The sequence below is a fragment of the Amphiura filiformis genome, chromosome 3 (assembly GCF_039555335.1).
Source record: "Amphiura filiformis chromosome 3, Afil_fr2py, whole genome shotgun sequence".
Classification (NCBI taxonomy): domain Eukaryota; kingdom Metazoa; phylum Echinodermata; class Ophiuroidea; order Amphilepidida; family Amphiuridae; genus Amphiura; species Amphiura filiformis.
The window spans coordinates 26,812,904-26,830,434 of NC_092630.1; the positions used below are offsets into that span (position 1 = coordinate 26,812,904).

General features: G+C 36.7%; 1 protein-coding gene across 1 annotated transcript; it reads left to right on the forward strand.

Moving 5' to 3' along the window:
- Positions 1–5,581: 5,581 nt before the first annotated feature.
- LOC140148290 (uncharacterized) lies at positions 5,582–12,305 on the forward strand. The gene is made up of 7 exons (XM_072170186.1): positions 5,582–5,752; positions 7,999–9,030; positions 9,687–9,816; positions 10,036–10,200; positions 10,693–10,841; positions 11,216–11,325; positions 11,861–12,305. The coding sequence occupies exons 1-7, from the start codon at positions 5,593–5,595 to the stop codon at positions 12,080–12,082; spliced, it is 1,968 nt and encodes a 655-aa protein (XP_072026287.1). The 5' UTR covers positions 5,582–5,592; the 3' UTR covers positions 12,083–12,305.
- The last annotated feature ends 5,226 nt before the right edge of the window (positions 12,306–17,531 follow it).

A 17,531-nucleotide genomic window follows, 5' to 3' on the forward strand; every position in this document is an offset into this window, starting at 1 on the left:
TTATGCCCAGCTCAGAAATAAAACCACAATTTGCTTGGATTTGATTTTATTATTGTTTTCTGATATGCATGGGATAAAATCTTGTGCGTATATTCTTTGTTTAAAATACAAAATTAATTAAAACACCAAATAACCCGTGACCTTTGTACGGGCTTAACTTAAACCAGTTTACCGCCTCTTAGAACCCGATAGACGGTGACCAACACTATAGACCACAATAGCCTAATCTCAATGGCATAGTCCAATAACCTCAAATAAACAATCATAGTGCAAAAGTTGACCTAACTTGCAGAGTATGAGTTTTTGTACCCAAAGTTTCAAAGTCATTCAATGAATGTACACATGTATGTTGTATAGTTGTCCCTGTTTAATAAGCAGGCAGCAGGGTACAGTGTATGAGTAGGCATCTTATCAAGATCAAGAGAGTGATAGTGACATAACAATTAACATGCTTATCTTACCAAGGTCTTATCTATCTGCATGGTGTAATTGAAATTACTATACAACATGTACAAGCTGTATCAAAAAGTTTGGTACCCAGCAGTTTTGATAGTTATTGAAAAGACTGGTTCTTCCAAATGCAATATCGGGTCCCCCTTAAAATGATAAAATGATCAGACCATAAATCTTTTGTGACTGTATATGACATTAATCAACAAATTATGCGGATCATAGATGTGTCGAGGATGTTACGTTTATGAACAAAACGTTACGTTTGTATTTTCAATTTGTTGCTACGTGTATGTTAACAAATGAAAGTTCTGTAACTTTTTTAAATTCTTCAATGCTAAGTATTCTTTTGGATATCATCAAATTGTAAATCTCTAGTCAGATTTTCAGTGTGTTAACAACTATGTATCAAAGACGTTACGTTCATGTACAAAACATTAACGTTCTTATCTTGTAAACATTGTATACCCATAGCTACTTTTATGAAGAATGAATGTTCTGTAATTGTTTTTTATCCTTCATCTCTATTAGATTTTCAGTGTATTAGCAAGTAGATGATGTATATGTATCACAGACGTTATACATTCCTAAAAACTTTTCTTTTGGTCAACATAGGCGTAGATCCAGGATGGGGATAACCCCCCAATATTTTGCCAGGGGAGCTTACTTACTTGCGTCTTCTATACTATCCATCATATACCCCCATGCATAACGAAATTCAACAATATTCAATATCCAAAGCAATACCATCACTACAATATGCCCCAAAAACAGAACTCCCCCACCCCACATAATCGCAAATTGACACGACAGCTTCATTCCAATTCAATTTATTTCATCCAAAACGGTCCTGTGATACACCTTCCCCAATCAAACACATTTGCATTTGATCATCTTCTACTCTTCCCTAGAAAAAATCATTATAATATCAAATCTAAACACCATGCCATGGAATTCACAATATCACGTCCAAAGCTCACATTGGGCGCCCATTCCTTTTTTAAAGGATTTTTTATTATAAGTCCATTAATTTTGTATTTTAAACAAAGAATATACGCACAAGATTTTATCCCCTGCATATCAGAAAACAATAATAAAATCAAATCCAAGCAAATTGTGGGCATAATTTTAGCAAGAGTGAAATTAGAAGCTTTTCACAAAGTCATGCCTATAAGGTTGGCGCCCGCTTAAGGCGGGCGCCCCCCAAAAAGCCTATTCTGTAGAAAGAGTGATTGTTGAAAGCAGCACTAATTGTCATCTGTGCGCAGCAGATAAATTTTTTATAAATTCAAGTATACCGTGGACTTCATTGAACAGTAATCTTTCGCAGGGTATGCATCAGTCACCCGGGACATTGAGTGCAACAGAACTTTTTAATCAACAAGAAGAAGACTGCCGGATAAGTAGCAATTAGTAGTTTGATTTATAAAGTGGTATGCGCTTATGTTTATGTGCAGGATCATTATCAATCGTATCATACTTTTCATAAAGATTTAGATTTTGTTAACTTAAGGGGGTACTACACCCCTGTGGTAAATTTGTGACTATTTTTGCATTTTTCTCAAAAAAAAATAACACACTGGTAACAAAAGTTATGTATATTATTGGGGCAAGGAATCCAATTACTACACTGAAATTTCAGTGACTCAAGACAAGCGGTTCGGTATATATGATAGGAAACGAGGTACATTCTGGTGGTACCTCTTTTCTTATCATAAATGACAAACCGCTTATCATAGGTCACTGAAATTCCAGTGTAGTAACTGGATTCCTTGCCCCTATAATATACATAACTTTTGTTACCACTGTGTTATTAGTTTTGAGAAAAATGCAAAAATAGACACAAATTTATTGAGGGGTGTAGTACCCCCTTAATCATACAGTGTGTTGTTAACGTTGTTATGCATTCGTGCGAGAACTGGGAAAAGGGTATTTGGCCTCGAGTCATTCCGACTCGTTACTATGTACAGTGTATGTAAAGAATAGATATAAACTTGTCATCTGCAACACCAACAAGAAGGAAAAGTGCAATATACAAGAAGTCCCTTAAATAGTGGGTCCCAACGAATCTAGTGACATTTTAAAATGTGTTTTTCACTATCATTCAGTGTCTACATTATGATAACCACATCTTTCAGCTAAAAATTGCAGAAACCCAGGGCTCATTTAATAAGAATGTTTTGAAAATATGATCTCGGACGTAAAAATGGGTGCAGTTGAATTTTATGTTGCCTGGTGTTGACTTCAAGTAGCACCGTACTGGTTGATTGATTACGCTAAATGGGCTATTCCAGTTCAAATCCACACTACCCATGTGGAAGATTTCAGAAATATCTTCCACAAGGGGAGTATGTTTTTCAAATGTAATTGGTCGGGGTTAATCATTTTGAAACCCATACTTCTCTTGTATTATGGCTTTACCTATATCTGCTACAGCTGGAGTGAGTATTTCAAACTCTCATACTCCCTCTGTAGAAGACTTTAGCTAAATCTTCCACAGGGGTAGTGTGGGTTTCAATTGTAATAGCCCAATGCTTCCTCAGATGGAGAGTTTTTGAAGATGCGAGAAATGCTCAATTTGTCCCACGTTTTCAAAATTCAACCCCCATTAAAAAGTGACAAATGTTTCTGAAAGGAAATTTTCTTTCAATGTCAGAAATGATATCAAAATTTGGTAGGTTTTACGGTTGGATAAAGATGTTTTATATATATTTTGGCCAAGAACAAACATACCTATCACAAGGCCAAAAAGATCTGTTTTCTCTTTCAGCTCAAAATTGATTTAGGTCGGTAGGTCGATTTTTTTAAAGATCCCAAAGAATGGAAAAATCCTACTGGAATACACTTTTTTTGCCGGAGGTGTCGAGATTGTTTTCACTAGGTAATGCCCAGTTGTTATGTTTTAATTTCATTATGCATTTTGTTATTTTAGTGATAGTGGGGAATGCTTTTTTTGTTTTGTTCTGTTTTGTTTTGTTTTTGTCTTTTTTTTTTGTTGCTCATAATAGTGGGGGAAATTGTTTTTACGTCAAAAGTGTGGAAATCAAATGGTGCGTCCCTTACATGGCATTTTTTAAGAACACCATACCACCATATAGGCCTACGTACTTTGTCTAATACAATACAGGGGCAGTGATGGGGTAGGAGCATGCATCACCTGTTCCCTTTTTTTTGGCCAAAAATGCCAACATTTACACATTCAATCGATGTTTGTTCCCCCGATTTCATTTTGCCCACCCATTGCTCCCCATCCAGCCGGAAAAATCCACCCACACTCGCTCTCTAAATCCGGGGTCCGGGGAGAGGAGTACTTAAGGGTACTTGCCCATGAATTTCATTCAGGGGCGTGTTTGAAAAACGGCACAGCGTATTCGTGAAAGAATAAAAAATACTAAAATTTACACCAGGGTTTGGAACTACTGCCTATGGATGCTGAACAGTGAACGATGCCACTGTGCCACGGCGGTACCTGTGGTTAATGTCTGACGATTTTCAAAGATATACATATCAACACGTTTCTAGTGTATTGAAAAGCAGATTTTGGTAGGAATACAGTCATAGTAAGATATTGGACTCTACTTGTCTGTTTGTTTTTCATTTAATACAAATTAATTTTAATGAATTGAACTGGTATGACTCTTAGGACTCGATCGTAATAAACGACGATTAATTTTCTAATAAATATAATAAAAACGCTGGGTCATGCAAGACGTCCTTGTAATTTATGTCAAAAATTGTAATTTATGACAACACACCCTACGTGTATAAGCCTACTTGCGCGATCGATACTCAATGATCCAGACAATAGCATTTGAATATACCGCCCTTATGTATGCATCTGCTTGACATGCCTGGTACCATAATAGCTTCCAATAGCCTACCCCACCGTAAATAGCTCTCTTCATTTCCTCGCTGTGCCAATATATACGTGTCATGTACGTAATTTCGAGGTATATTTTGTTCAAAAATGATAGGAAGGGACTGTTTTCAGCCAAAATGTTGGCTGTCACCAGATGCGCAATGGTACCGGGAAGTGTTGCAGAAAGGTAAGCGTACTCATTATTTATTCAAAATATCATATTTTAATGAATTCGGATGCGAAATCCGAAAAGGGATTGACAGGTCAAAATTCTCACGCTAGAAATATTGTGAAATAAAATCAAATCAAATTTAGGCTCCGCAAACAACGTCCAATTATTCCCATTGGTGTTTGCTACACGTGTATATAATAAATTATGATTTGAGGCTAATTTGAGAAGAGTTATGGCCTCGAATTTCAAAAAATACACCGAGTGACGTTTTTTGATTATAAACCTCGTCAATTCAAGACTCTGTAAAAACAAATCAAGAATTTTCTGGGATAATTGCAACTAAATTATATGAAAGTTATGATCTAAGCTACCAGATGCATCATTAATTTCCTGACTATGATATTTAGTTGTGGGAAAAGATTACTTTAATGTTTTGGCGGGATTATTTCTCGCCAAAAATTTCAACCAAAAAGAGCATGTAGCCTTAACACATATTATATCTATGTTCCCCCTGAAATATAGAGCCCCCTTTTTGGATTTTCCAGCTCCGAAAGACCCTTGATTTTGATAATTTCAGTTCTAAATTGCTCATTCCTCACATTTCTGTTTCTTTTTCAGGTGATGTTCACCCATATAAAGCCAAGAAAAAACTGTTCCAAGAGACCCCTTTTTACTTTACAGCTTCTACCTACCACCTGTATTAAATTCCGGGGGAACATACCCACCTAAAATATATGATGTGCACCCCAGCTCTAAATCGTAATGGCGATAACATTCTGAATCTACTTATTTGTCAGTGTCTCATCTCATTATACTTCCTTATCAGCCTTATCAACAACAATGGGCCCCGTGTCTACCAGTCATATATACCTGCATAGATATGGTCATAATAAATACCAATTAGAAAGAGACCTTTGGCCATCTATATACAATTCCACCACGTGCAGAGATTTGGTGTTGTGCGCCCTACAACTATGCCCCCTGGTATCAAATGGTGCGGCCCTAAGTTCAGGAAGTTCCGGTCAAGTCGGACCATAGTAACAGTATAAAGCACAATTAATAACTCGAAATACATGTAGTTGAGCATTGTTGAGCCCGGCATTGATTTCAAATGGCACGGACAAAACTTCAGTCTTATTTTCTGGCGACAGGTTTTGTGTTTTTGGCATTATTCTCAGGTTTGGTTCTCAGAACATTGACATACGAGGATGATACACATACTCGTGAAACTAGTCACTTCCTCGTTAGAACAAGTTGGGCGATTTTTAGAGGTAAGTAAATACCGGGAGTAAATACCGGGAGTAAATATATATTGCAAAATGCAGTTACTGTCCGTTTTCCTATACACAATACACAGTGCTCTCACCATTGACGCGTGACCTCTACAAATAGTGTATAAAAATATTCTCTGAAATTCTAGAAAATATAGTTTTGTAACATGTCCTAAATTTTTAGCTAATGTAGATGTTTGGAAATATTCGCACTTTGGTGTTATAGTGTATGTTATAGGTAATAGGACATTGCCTAGTTAATGCCTAAATAACCGGCCAATATTTAAAGTATTCTCTGAAATTCTAGAAAATATAGTTTTGTCCTTTTTTGTCCTACATATAGACTCTTAAACACATGCCTTCACATACGTCATCCGCGCAACTATATGTTACGACCGACGATTTATTAATATTTTGTATACCTGTTGCATCATTGCATCAAGAAACACCGCGCGATTTATGTTGTATTAGGGTACTACATACTCATCATCACTTATTGATAAATTATTCGTAAATGAAACATAGGTTAAGCTTACATACAGTGTGAAACAACATCATGGTGAACAACACCGGGGGGAGGACAACAGTAATGGGGATGTCATTTTTTTTTCTGGAGGGGTCATGAATATGTCGGTGACCGGAGCCAATTTTGTATGACCCTATCGCGAGCTAAAACTTTTATGACCCCCTCTATCTCGGCCTGAAAAGTTTTATGCGCCCCCCCCCTTCTGTCGACACAGACTCAATCCATTGTTGGAACTAAGGCATGAAGCGCGCAAAAACCTAGATTGTAAGTGAACATTATGAAAGGGCGCGCAACATGCAAACATTTCGTAAGTGTAAAGAATGCGTGCGCAAAAAATTGCATTATGTAACTTACAGATTGTATTGTTAAAAGTTAAAAGAATGCTCGCGTAGCCCGGCCGCGTAGCCCTCACCAGCCCTTAATAATTTTATAACGCCAAGCTAGTTTTGGTGTATGCATTAGGACACCCCCTATTTTGGGCATAAAAATTGTATGACTCCAGTATATTCATGACCCCCCTATTCCAAAGAAAATAGGCAGACCCCTAGTTACACTCTATTGATTATATTGTTTGCTTACCGTGCTCACTGTAGTAAGTAACGGTCATTTTGTATACACATGAATTATCTTCTTAGATAAACATGATAAACTAACTGACCATGCAAACTCCTGTGTTTTTCGGGATCGGTCGGTTACGTGCAGAATGTATATTACAGACGGCTACTGAATACAATTTCTCTACTTCGTGTTCAAATAAATAATTATGCACCAATGGAGACAATAAAGATATTGCAAATTCATTTGTTACACCACACTCCTACCCGCTATATTGTGGATTTTAATATAAATATGTGACCTGCTTTGCCAAGTGCCTTTTCCCAGTCTTTTTTCTCATTTGGCTCTCTATACTGTGGTTGTTGTTATGGTTTTCATGTTTTTCACATTGGCTGTCCGCTAGCCCGCCCAAACTGCCACTGTTCTGTAGATTCTTTTATTTTCTTGATCAATGTTTCAATCAATGCATATTTTTATCCCTATCTTTTTATGGGATTATTGCTGGTCTCCACTGTACTGTATAAGAGCAGGCCTCTAATTGTATTCCTTGAAAAAGAAAAGCTTTGTCTTTTCGAAACGTCGGGCTTTTAACTTTGTTTATACCTTTTGTGTTATTCCCCCATTGTTTCAGTTTCAGGGGTCAGTTTTATTGTATGTCATTTGCTAGTGTATCCTTCCTTTTGCTCCCTGCTGGTCAGTTGGAACAGATTTCCCTGTTTTTATATTATAAGTTGATATGCGCCCTTAGTCCGCCACAACACGAACTGCAAATGACAACCGGACGAACTCTCCGAAAACTGGCGGGCGGTAACAGCAAACCGACTCCGATAGGGCTAAAACTTGTAAACTAAATTATAACCTTTTCACTTTTAATTACACCATACACTAAATTTGAGCCAATTTGAAGGGTGTCACACAGTTGTAAATCAACTGGTGAATTTGACCCGGAAATAAAACATGATCCCATATGACCAAATAAAAAACTGGTCCAAAAAGCGGGTCTAAAAATTAATTTTCGAACCAGAAATAATTCAAACAATTCTTGCATTGGAATCCTGAGACTTATTTTCATACATAATGCGTACTGTTAGTCTCCGATTAAATTTTCAATTTTTGTCATATGATCAAGCTCATGTAAGTTTCTGGTTTTCTTTCTTCATTTCAGTCTCATCTATGGTAACAACTTTATTCTTGGCTGCGGTATGTTTCCACATTTCTTCCGTACGAGCCAGCAAATATCACACGTTGCCCAGTATTTTGCTGTTGTATATCTTTAATCAAATGCTAATGCTCTTTAGTGGAATTGTGTTGCGCAAATTTGATGCACGTGCTAAGGATCCTAGACGAGCCCAAGAAGATTTCCTGAAAAGCAGAATGAAGGGAGATGCCAATACCGTTTACGGAAAGCGCCACATGTTTAGCAATATTAAATCCCTTGAAGATCTTCGAAATTATCATCCGCTCACTTCATACGATCATTATGAGGAATATATACAACGAATGGCCGATGGTGAGAAGAACGTGTTGATCTGCGAAACGCTAATGCGATTTGGAATCACTTCTGGAACAACTGGTAAAGGGAAACTCTTACCACTACCTAAGTCTCGGTATTCTAGTCAAGCCACCGCATGTCAAGCTCTTTGGCAGGCTGCTAGTGGAAGAAAATACGGTAATCCCAGTCCGTTACAAAAAGATCTTATGTTGTACGTGAATCCCAGACCCACTAAAACTCCTGGCGGTGATGTTGTCGGCCCACTGCATCTGTTCACAGACGATATGAAATTTATTTTTAAGCAGGTTTTAAGTGTTCCATGGGAAGCAACGAATATCAGCACTGAACACGAAGCCCATTATCTCACTCTGCTGTTTGGTCTTCGTGATCCTGACATCGGACGATGGATTGGTCCATTTAGTTCTCAAATCCACAAAGCCATGTCAAATGTCGAAAATCACTGGGAACAATTTGTTCATGATATTAAGACTGGAACTGTTGACAAAGATTTGAAGATATCTACAGAAGTAAGAGAAGCTTGTGAAAAGGCGCTATTACCAGAACCAGAAAGGGCCGAGGAACTGAGAAGGGAATTTGAGAAAGGATTTAACGGCATCATGCGACGGGTATGGCCTCATCTGAAGTATATCTTTGGAATTAATACGGCTGACTTTACTCAAAAACTGCAAGAGAAATACGCAAAAGGTAAGAAAATATTTAAAAGCGAAAACTGGTTAAATAATTATGTTCCCATTATGTCACTTAGTAACTGCAACGTTTGCCGCTTCAATTTCTAGAAATGGGCATTACGTGTCATATTGTTTGCTGTATACATCAGTGGCGTAGCGTGAGTTATCATATGGGGGGCATCGACCATGAGAGGGGCACAGGGTCTGGGGGGGCACATACTATGACAAAATTGACCAAATGTTATCTTCCCGTTTGTCCTTTTTGTCCACAATTTAGGCCTATTTCATTACATTTGCAATTTTTGCGCGCTTCGCGCACACACTAAAAGTCATTTGTAGCGGGTCAGCTTGGCCCATCTTGAAAATCTTGTCCACTGATAGCTAAAACAGAAGACAGCGCCCGAAGTTACACATAAAATAAATGGACAGGATACTTTCAGTCCGGACAGCCTAGCTTTTAGGAGCAACCTATTCTGCGGACTAGTTCCTTTTTGACTGAATTTTACACACAAGAAATTTGGTTTAATTTCCTCAAACGAAACAATACGTAAGAATGCTATTTTCATTGTCAGTACAGATATGAAAACGAGAATTTTTGATAATAATATTAAACAAAAACATTTGATAAATTAGTTTAAACTGAGGACTGACCCTATTTTTTTTTAAATCAAGGTGTACCAATCGTCTCTCCTATGTATGCCAGTACTGAAGGAGACTATGGTGTAAATCTATGGTGTGATGAAGACAAATATGCATTGCTACCCAATCTGTGTATTTATGAGTTCATACCAGAAGAAAACATGTAAGCATAAAATAAATAGAAAAATCATGACACATAATATCTGTAGCCTTTTTACTGTGATATTCTAGCTGTGCGTTTATTCTTCACTGTCTTACTCGCTTTTACTCGCTACATTAATGCTTTTACCCTATTTATGTGTTTTTATACTTAGATTTTTTAACCATAAGTTTCTTCAACTTTCTTCCCTTTCTTTTTGATCACTGATATCAACACTTTCAGCAATGAAGCTGACCCAAAGACATTGCTTCTGGACGAGGTAAAGAAAGGCGAGACCTATGAGATGTTCGTTAGTCCATTGTGTGGATTTTATAGGTATCGGTTTGGTGACGTCGTCAAAGTTGTGGATTTTTACTACAACCTGCCCGTCATCAAGTTCATGTATAGGTGAGTCCTTTTTGGTTACTTGCGTTTGCTTAGACACTTGTTTCGCTCCGAAACATGCTTAACTAATAGCTTTGGGAAAACCAGAAAAGAGCACTATCACACCATGAGTACACTTTACATGCTTCCAATTATTGAGGATAATAGAATAAGGAGCCGGAGCACACGCCCAAAAATGTGTCAAAATATGTTTTAGCTTCACTTCGTTTGCGTTTTGAGCTGATTATATTAAATTTTAAATGTATAAAAAAACATCGCAATTGACATTTCTTTCAAAATAGCCAGCCTAGGCATGTAGCTTACAATTACAAGAAGAATTAGGAGAGACAAAAACAGATAGAAGAAAAAATAACTCGCTAGCGGAAATATGATCCCATTCACGTCCAGGGAATTGCGTACCCTTTAGTGTCTGTGTTGGATGTATTTTTACCAAGGACGTGTAGATCCCGGGTGTAGATTATTTAAAGACCGATCTTTGTTTCTCTAATAAAATAGATCTGGACAGTTACTGAACTTACGAGCTGAGAAGGTGACGGAGTTATCTGTGGATGAAGCTGTTCAGCACATGGTGAACAATATAGCAGAAACAAAGATTGCGAACTGGACATCTGCTGAAAACACACTTCTTTCTGGAATGAGTGAAGGTTGAGTATATTATTATTATTATTGATATTTGGTAAACTTATACTATAATATAGTCAGCCGGCATATTTCTATCCCTGCCTTTATGCCATATGTCCATTTGAACGCCCTTCTTGGGGCAGGTTTACCTCTACATGCACAGCCGTCTACGGTACTCCTGAATAAATTTGACCGATCATCACCATCGAACGCTTTGAAGTAGTTGATGAAACGTAGTTTGGAATTAATTGCGCTCCTTGCATTTCTCAATGATGTTTCGTATCTAATCTAATCTCTCGTTCTTCCCCCTTCTCGAAAACCAGCTTACATGATCCGATGTGAAATCTGTTCCCCTGATGTTCATTTTCAGTTTAATTTATTGATTGTTTTTATTCAGCCATAGGTCTAGTTGAATACGACGAGGGGTCTCAATTTTACCTCATTTTTGTCGAATTGGAGGGTGAAGGAAAAGGCAACATCGCATTGGATGACAAACACCAACAACAGGTATGCTAGTGGTGGTTGCGATGATGATAGATGATGATGATGATGATGATGATGATAGATGATGATGATGATGATGATGATGATGATGATGATGATGATAGATGATGATGATGATGATGATGATGATGATGATGATGATTCGACGACAATCATGAGAATGTTGATGTGTTCTTTTGAGTAGTAGGGAAAGTTTGAGATCGGGGGTCGATGAGAAGCCAGTAAACAAAGATGTTGATAGATAGGATTGCTTGGTAGATTTTTGTTATAAATCATGGTATCGAAATACTATATAGTACAAGTAGTATATGTCGTATGTTGACACCAAAGCTTCCCCTCGCAGACAGCAATCAAATCTTGTGAGAAAAATAAGAATCGCGACACAGTTAGTAATGCATGATTGGTAATAACTTAGCTCGGTGGAATGACGACGGTGATAAAAAATAAAAATATGTGAGAGATTTTGTACACAATTGTGGAAATATTAATTTCAAGTTCATGACTTATTAATAAAAAAAACACCCTTTTTTCATTGCAGTTTGACGAGGCTCTACAGGAACGCAACAACTACTACAGAGGCTATCGAAATGCTGGGACAATTTTACCACCTCTTGTTTACCTCGTCAAATCAGGCACATTCAAGGCGCTGCAAGATTACATCATCGTTAATTCAACGGCATCTTATAATCAGTTCAAAATGCCACGAAAGCTGAAAACTGCTGGTACACTCAAGTTGATGTTGGACAGCAGGGTAGTTTAAAGAGTATAATTATTTACATAGTTCTAAAACAAATCCAGTGTAAAATAGGTGATGTTGCATACCTCAATGACGAAAACACAGCACTTTCTCAAATTGAATGACCAGCTTTGACCTTAGACGTCTGTTGCTTCCTGTTGGTAGCTGACGTAGGTGGCGCTGTTAGTAGCTGCTCATGGATGTGCGGAAGGAAGTAGTTTCCACAATCACTATACCTGCCCCCTCTTTCGTATCCAAATTGATTCCTTTATATGTCTAATTTTTCTGTTGGTTTCAATGTCTTTTATCTTGGCTTCGACCCAACCGATCACGTGATTGTCTTCAGCGACATGGTCCGTAAGAGCGGATTTCCTAGGCGCTTTCTACAGATGTTTTTCTTTGTGCCCTGGAGTAGGGTTTTCCGAAGCTGCGTCTGATTCAGATTTGTGCTCTTTCATTCTCGTACCAAAGAGTCTGAAGTTTCACCGATGTTAGATTTTGGGCAACCTAAGCAAGGAATTTCATAAACACAATCTGCTGTAGTTTTGACGTCCCGTTTATCTTTGGGTGAACTAGATGGTTTCTGAGCGTTTTATGTGGCATTCAATTTGAGAAAGTGCTGTGTTACAGCACGAAACGTCATTGAGGTATTTTATACTGGATTTGATTTGTATGTATATAATTAATGGACAATCCTGATGAATTTGTGGACTTGATAGAACAGTAAAGTGAAGCGAGACGTACATGCATGTCTCAAAATTTTAACGCGATTAGTATTAATTAAAATAAAGTAATAAACATGATAAAGGTTCAGGAAAACAAGAGCAGTTAAGCAGTTAGCAGATGTGTATACAAATGTAGATTAAAACAAAGTTATTTGCGGCGGTGTTAAATATTGTTTTTAATTCCTGAGTAATAAAAAATATGAAACAATAAAGTAGTACTAGTAGTTTAAATAGTAGACTCAGTAAAGTGAGCGAGACGTACACGTATGTCTCAAAAAATATTGACGCGATTAGTACCCGGGATTAGTATTAAAGTGAAGTAATAAGAGTTCAGGGGAACAAGAGCAGTTAAAAACTTTAAGCGTAGATATAGATTGAAACAAAGTTATTCGCGGCGCTGTTATTGTTTTTTTTTTTAATTCCCGAGTAAATAAAACTATGAAACAATAAAGTTTACAAACAGGTTCGTTCTTTATAACGTTTTCGTATAGGAATAGTGATAACGAAAAAAGTTATTAGTAATAGCATTTTTGTATCAATTAAGAAGTATTTAGGCCAAAAAAATATTGTTGTGTTGCCCTCAAGTGGGAAAATGGGAAAGTTGGGTCGGACGGTCGGGATTTTTTTTTTTCTTTTCTTTTTTTTTTCTTTTTTTTTTTTAACCATTCTTTTTTTTGGCCACAAAATGTTTTTATTAATACTCAAAAACAAAAGATAAATATCATCAAATTTGAGTATTAATTGAATTGCAAAATTATCCCACATACTTGCTCTGTAAATCCATATTTTGAGATTCCAAGTAGAATAACATTCTAAATCCGATTATTTAAAGGCCCATTCAGTGATCCCAGCGTAAGTGCAACAAAATTAAAATTGTTTATAATTTGCCTAAAAGTGGAAGGATAAGTCATTCAAATTGTTCATTAGGAATTTTGAAATGAAAAATATGACACAAAAGAAGAAGAAAACAGCAGTATTGACAAAATTGGAGCCCCATTCAAATACATGTAGCTAATTTCTCTACAAGAAACGTATAAAAGACGTATATAAACTTTTCTTTAAAATCAAGTTTTCTCACCAATTTAAAATATCCCAGAAATGTTAGTGCGTTGGATATAGTTTTACATTATCTTTGTATGTTTATACATAATTGCCAGAATCCGTTTGAATAGCTTTCGTTTACATGGTTTACGTCCGTTTTAAATGCACCTTGTTCACCAGATCAAAAAAGGTTTTCATGTTGCCGGATTTTTGTTTTGTTTTTAATTTTTTTTTATTGTTGTTGTTGTTGTTTTTCAAATGCGTGCTCCCTAAAACCCACGGCGAGTGATTGCTTTCTCCTCTTTTGTATTGTGCTACAAGTCACACATCAAATGCAAAGATCTGAAGAATGACATCTCCAAAATGGCTCTCACGTCTTCTTTTTCCATCTTTCAGGCAAGGCATGAAAAAGAGTGGAATGTCAATATCGCATGATAGCCCGTATCAGGGTGGGTATCTGTCGCCTGTTGCTCAATGTGCTGTTAGGTGTTCCGTGTTTAAGGGTACACGTTGTATTGTTGGTCGAAGCAGCCAATTTTCATTATCTAAATCAATATATTATTGAAAAATAACACTTTGATGTTTTGCAAAAGTTCATTCTATAAATCATATACTTTGAAAACTTGCTTGATTTATTGTTGTTTTGAGTTATGTACGTTTCACAAAAGTGTTGTTGTTTCAGCCCTCTTTACAACATAACTCAAGAACCACAGGACTTATAAAAGTATATCTGTGATATTTGAATTCTTCTAGGAATTCTACACACTTGCTATGAAATGATCAATGCAATTTTTGCCAAAGCTCAGTAACATTCGCATTTCGCAAGATGCTGTGAACTACCAAATCGCAACTGTTTAAAATAGGGCCACAAAAAGAAAATTGTTTGATTGCCGTAAGTAACCCGACCAACCCTAAAATTAGGCCCGACCCTAGAGTGTTTTGTTTTTTTGCCAAAAAATTTAATTAATTAATTAATTAATTTATTGATTAAATTAAAAAAGGAAGAAAAAAGTTCCAAGGCCTTTATCAAACGCAATTTACAGCTTTAAAAGTAAAAAAAAAATTATGTTACGCCAATCAAACAATTTTCTTTTTGTGGCCTAGTCTAGTTGCTAACCTTAACGTTTGTGTGTGTATGTAATATGTACATGTATTTCGTTTATGCCATGCCTGGTAGTCAGTAAAGGCACCAGTTGTCTTGCATGTTTGTTGATTTCTTTATTCCTTTGAATTTGTATGTTTGAATATAGGTGATTGAATAAATACGACCTTTTTTCTGTCAACGATTACACCAATTGTAAGGATTTGGTGTTGTACGCCCTACAACTATATGAAAAGTTCAGGAAGTTGCGATTGAACAATAAAGGTAACAGTTTGGTAAAGTTCATATAGAACACATAGTAAGCATAATCGCCGTTGAGAGCTGTTGAGCATTGAGAGTGAAATGGCGCGTACAAAACTTCAGTCTTATTTTCTGGCGACGGGTTTTGTGTTTTTGGCATTATTCTCAGGTTTGGCTCTCAGAACATTGACATATGAGGATGATCGGCCTACCTGTGAAACCAGTAACATTCTCGTTAGAACAAGTTGGACGATGTTTAGAGGTAAGTATATCATAATATTGGTACTGAGCAGAGCAAGCCTTCCGAATGTATGATGGGTTTGTGAAGTGAGCAGACAAACCCGCAAAATGGTTTTGTCAGGTGAAGGGCGCATTACACCAAATCACTGCGCGAAAGGTGCAATGGTGATGAGTATATGGCTACTGGAGACAACGTGGTGTCCTTAGGGACCATGGTTTTTCGTGAGGTTGGCATGTTCTGATTTAAATGAAAGATGCTAACCTATTTATGACTAAAATAGATATGAAGTTATACAAATCTATTTCACAAGAAAAGTAGGCCCTATCCGAATTACCGCTAACGGAACAAGTTTTAATGCTAGTTTTGGCGTTGAAATAGCGGCGTCGCTTTTCAACATTTTTTAATAAAAAACTTAATCTGTAATTTTCCCCAAAATTGAAGCTTAAATGAAATTTCAGTCCTTAATTATTACAGGGATGACGTTAAAAAGTGAAAAAATATTGTCACGCCTGGTAGAAAACGCCGCTTTAAAAAGTTGATTTTTACGTGCTTTTCAATGGAGAAGTTATTTGGTGGTTCACGCCCTGAAGTACATGCAGAACATGCGTGTACTTCAGGGCGCATTACACCAAATCAATGCGCGAAAGGTGCAACGGTATATTATAATATATATACTACAGGTGACGTACATGCGTATTTATCAATTTAATTGTCTGGGGAAAAATCTATATCTTCAATACGAAAAGTCAAAATGTTCATATGATGGACGGCTTTTCATCCCAGCTACATACACCTTAAAGTACATATTAGATTTATAGAATTTACTTAATACTTAAAATTTCAAAAATATATTTTTAATCATTTGCCATAAAATATATATTATATCGCGAATTCCAAAAGATCAAAATTATTTGATATCAGAAGGACGTTCTTCGTTTTCAAAATGCAATTCGATATGTCTGATGTGCTCGCAGGTCTCACAAAAATACGTAAAAATAATGTTCGAATCAAAAATAGATCTGGTATCGGAATCCTGAGACTTTTGATCCATAATTCGTACTATATAGTCTCCGATGATGGGTTCATCAACAATTTCAGCTCGAAGTTGTCCTCCACTGCACTCAACTGTTCACAATATTTGCTCATACCAAAGTATTGGCTAGAATACTTCGCTCATACCAGCCCATTTTTCAGATCTAGATTGTATCAAAGTAAGTATATGCATACGGTAGACCTATTTTTAGAAGAGAATGGGTTATGTATATTATAGGGGCAAGGAATCCAGTTACTACACGGGAGTTTCAGTGACTCAAGACAAGAGGTACGTTATTTATGATTAGAAAAGAGGTACCGCTAGAATGTACCTCATTTCGTAACACATATGTAATGAACCACTTGTCTTGAATCACTGAAATTTCAGTGAAGTAATTGGATTCCTTACCCTATAATATACATAACTTTTTTACTAGTGTGTAGTTATTTTGTGGAAAAAAAAAAGCAAAATTAGTCACAAAATTGATCAGGGGGTGTAGTACCATATTAACAAATTAGAAAATCAAGCAAAAATGTACATGACGTCTTCACCAACATTCCCTAGAGAACAAAAATGAGCACCTTTCTGTATGTAGTAATTGTTAAGGATAGTTTTTTGTTATAAAGTCTCGCGTCGTATCGGCAGTGTTATCATACTGCAGTTACTGTCCGTTTTCCTATACACAATACACAGTGCTCTTTCCCATTGACGCGTGACCTTTACAAATAGCCCTACGTTAACAGTATGGGGATATGACTAGTTAACGTCGCTGTGTGAAAAATAACCGGCCAATATTAAAAGTACTCTTCTAAAGTTCTAGAAAATATAGTTTTTAACATGTCCTAAATTTTAGCTAATTTAGATGTTTGGAAATATTCGTACTTTGGTGTTTTAGTTAATGTTATAGGTAATAGTACATTGCCTAGTTAACGTCGCTGTGTGAAAAATAACCGGCCACTAGAGCGGTTCTCGGGTTGCGCGGTTTTCGGCATTCGCGGTTCGTGTGTAAGGTTCTTGGTTCTTGGGTGATGGTATGGTATTGGGTGAAACGTTGCGTGGTTGTGTTTAGATGTTTGTTTCTTTTTAGAACC

Bases quoted from the DNA above. Each gene is read 5' to 3' on its own strand.
- LOC140148290 (XM_072170186.1), top strand. From the start codon at position 5,593: ATGGCACGGACAAAACTTCAGTCTTATTTTCTGGCGACAGGTTTTGTG. The intron at 9,031-9,686 runs GTAAGAAAATAT...TTTTAAATCAAG, and splicing joins GCAAGAGAAATACGCAAAAG to GTGTACCAATCGTCTCTCCT. The intron at 10,842-11,215 runs GTTGAGTATATT...GTTTTTATTCAG, and splicing joins TCTTTCTGGAATGAGTGAAG to CCATAGGTCTAGTTGAATAC.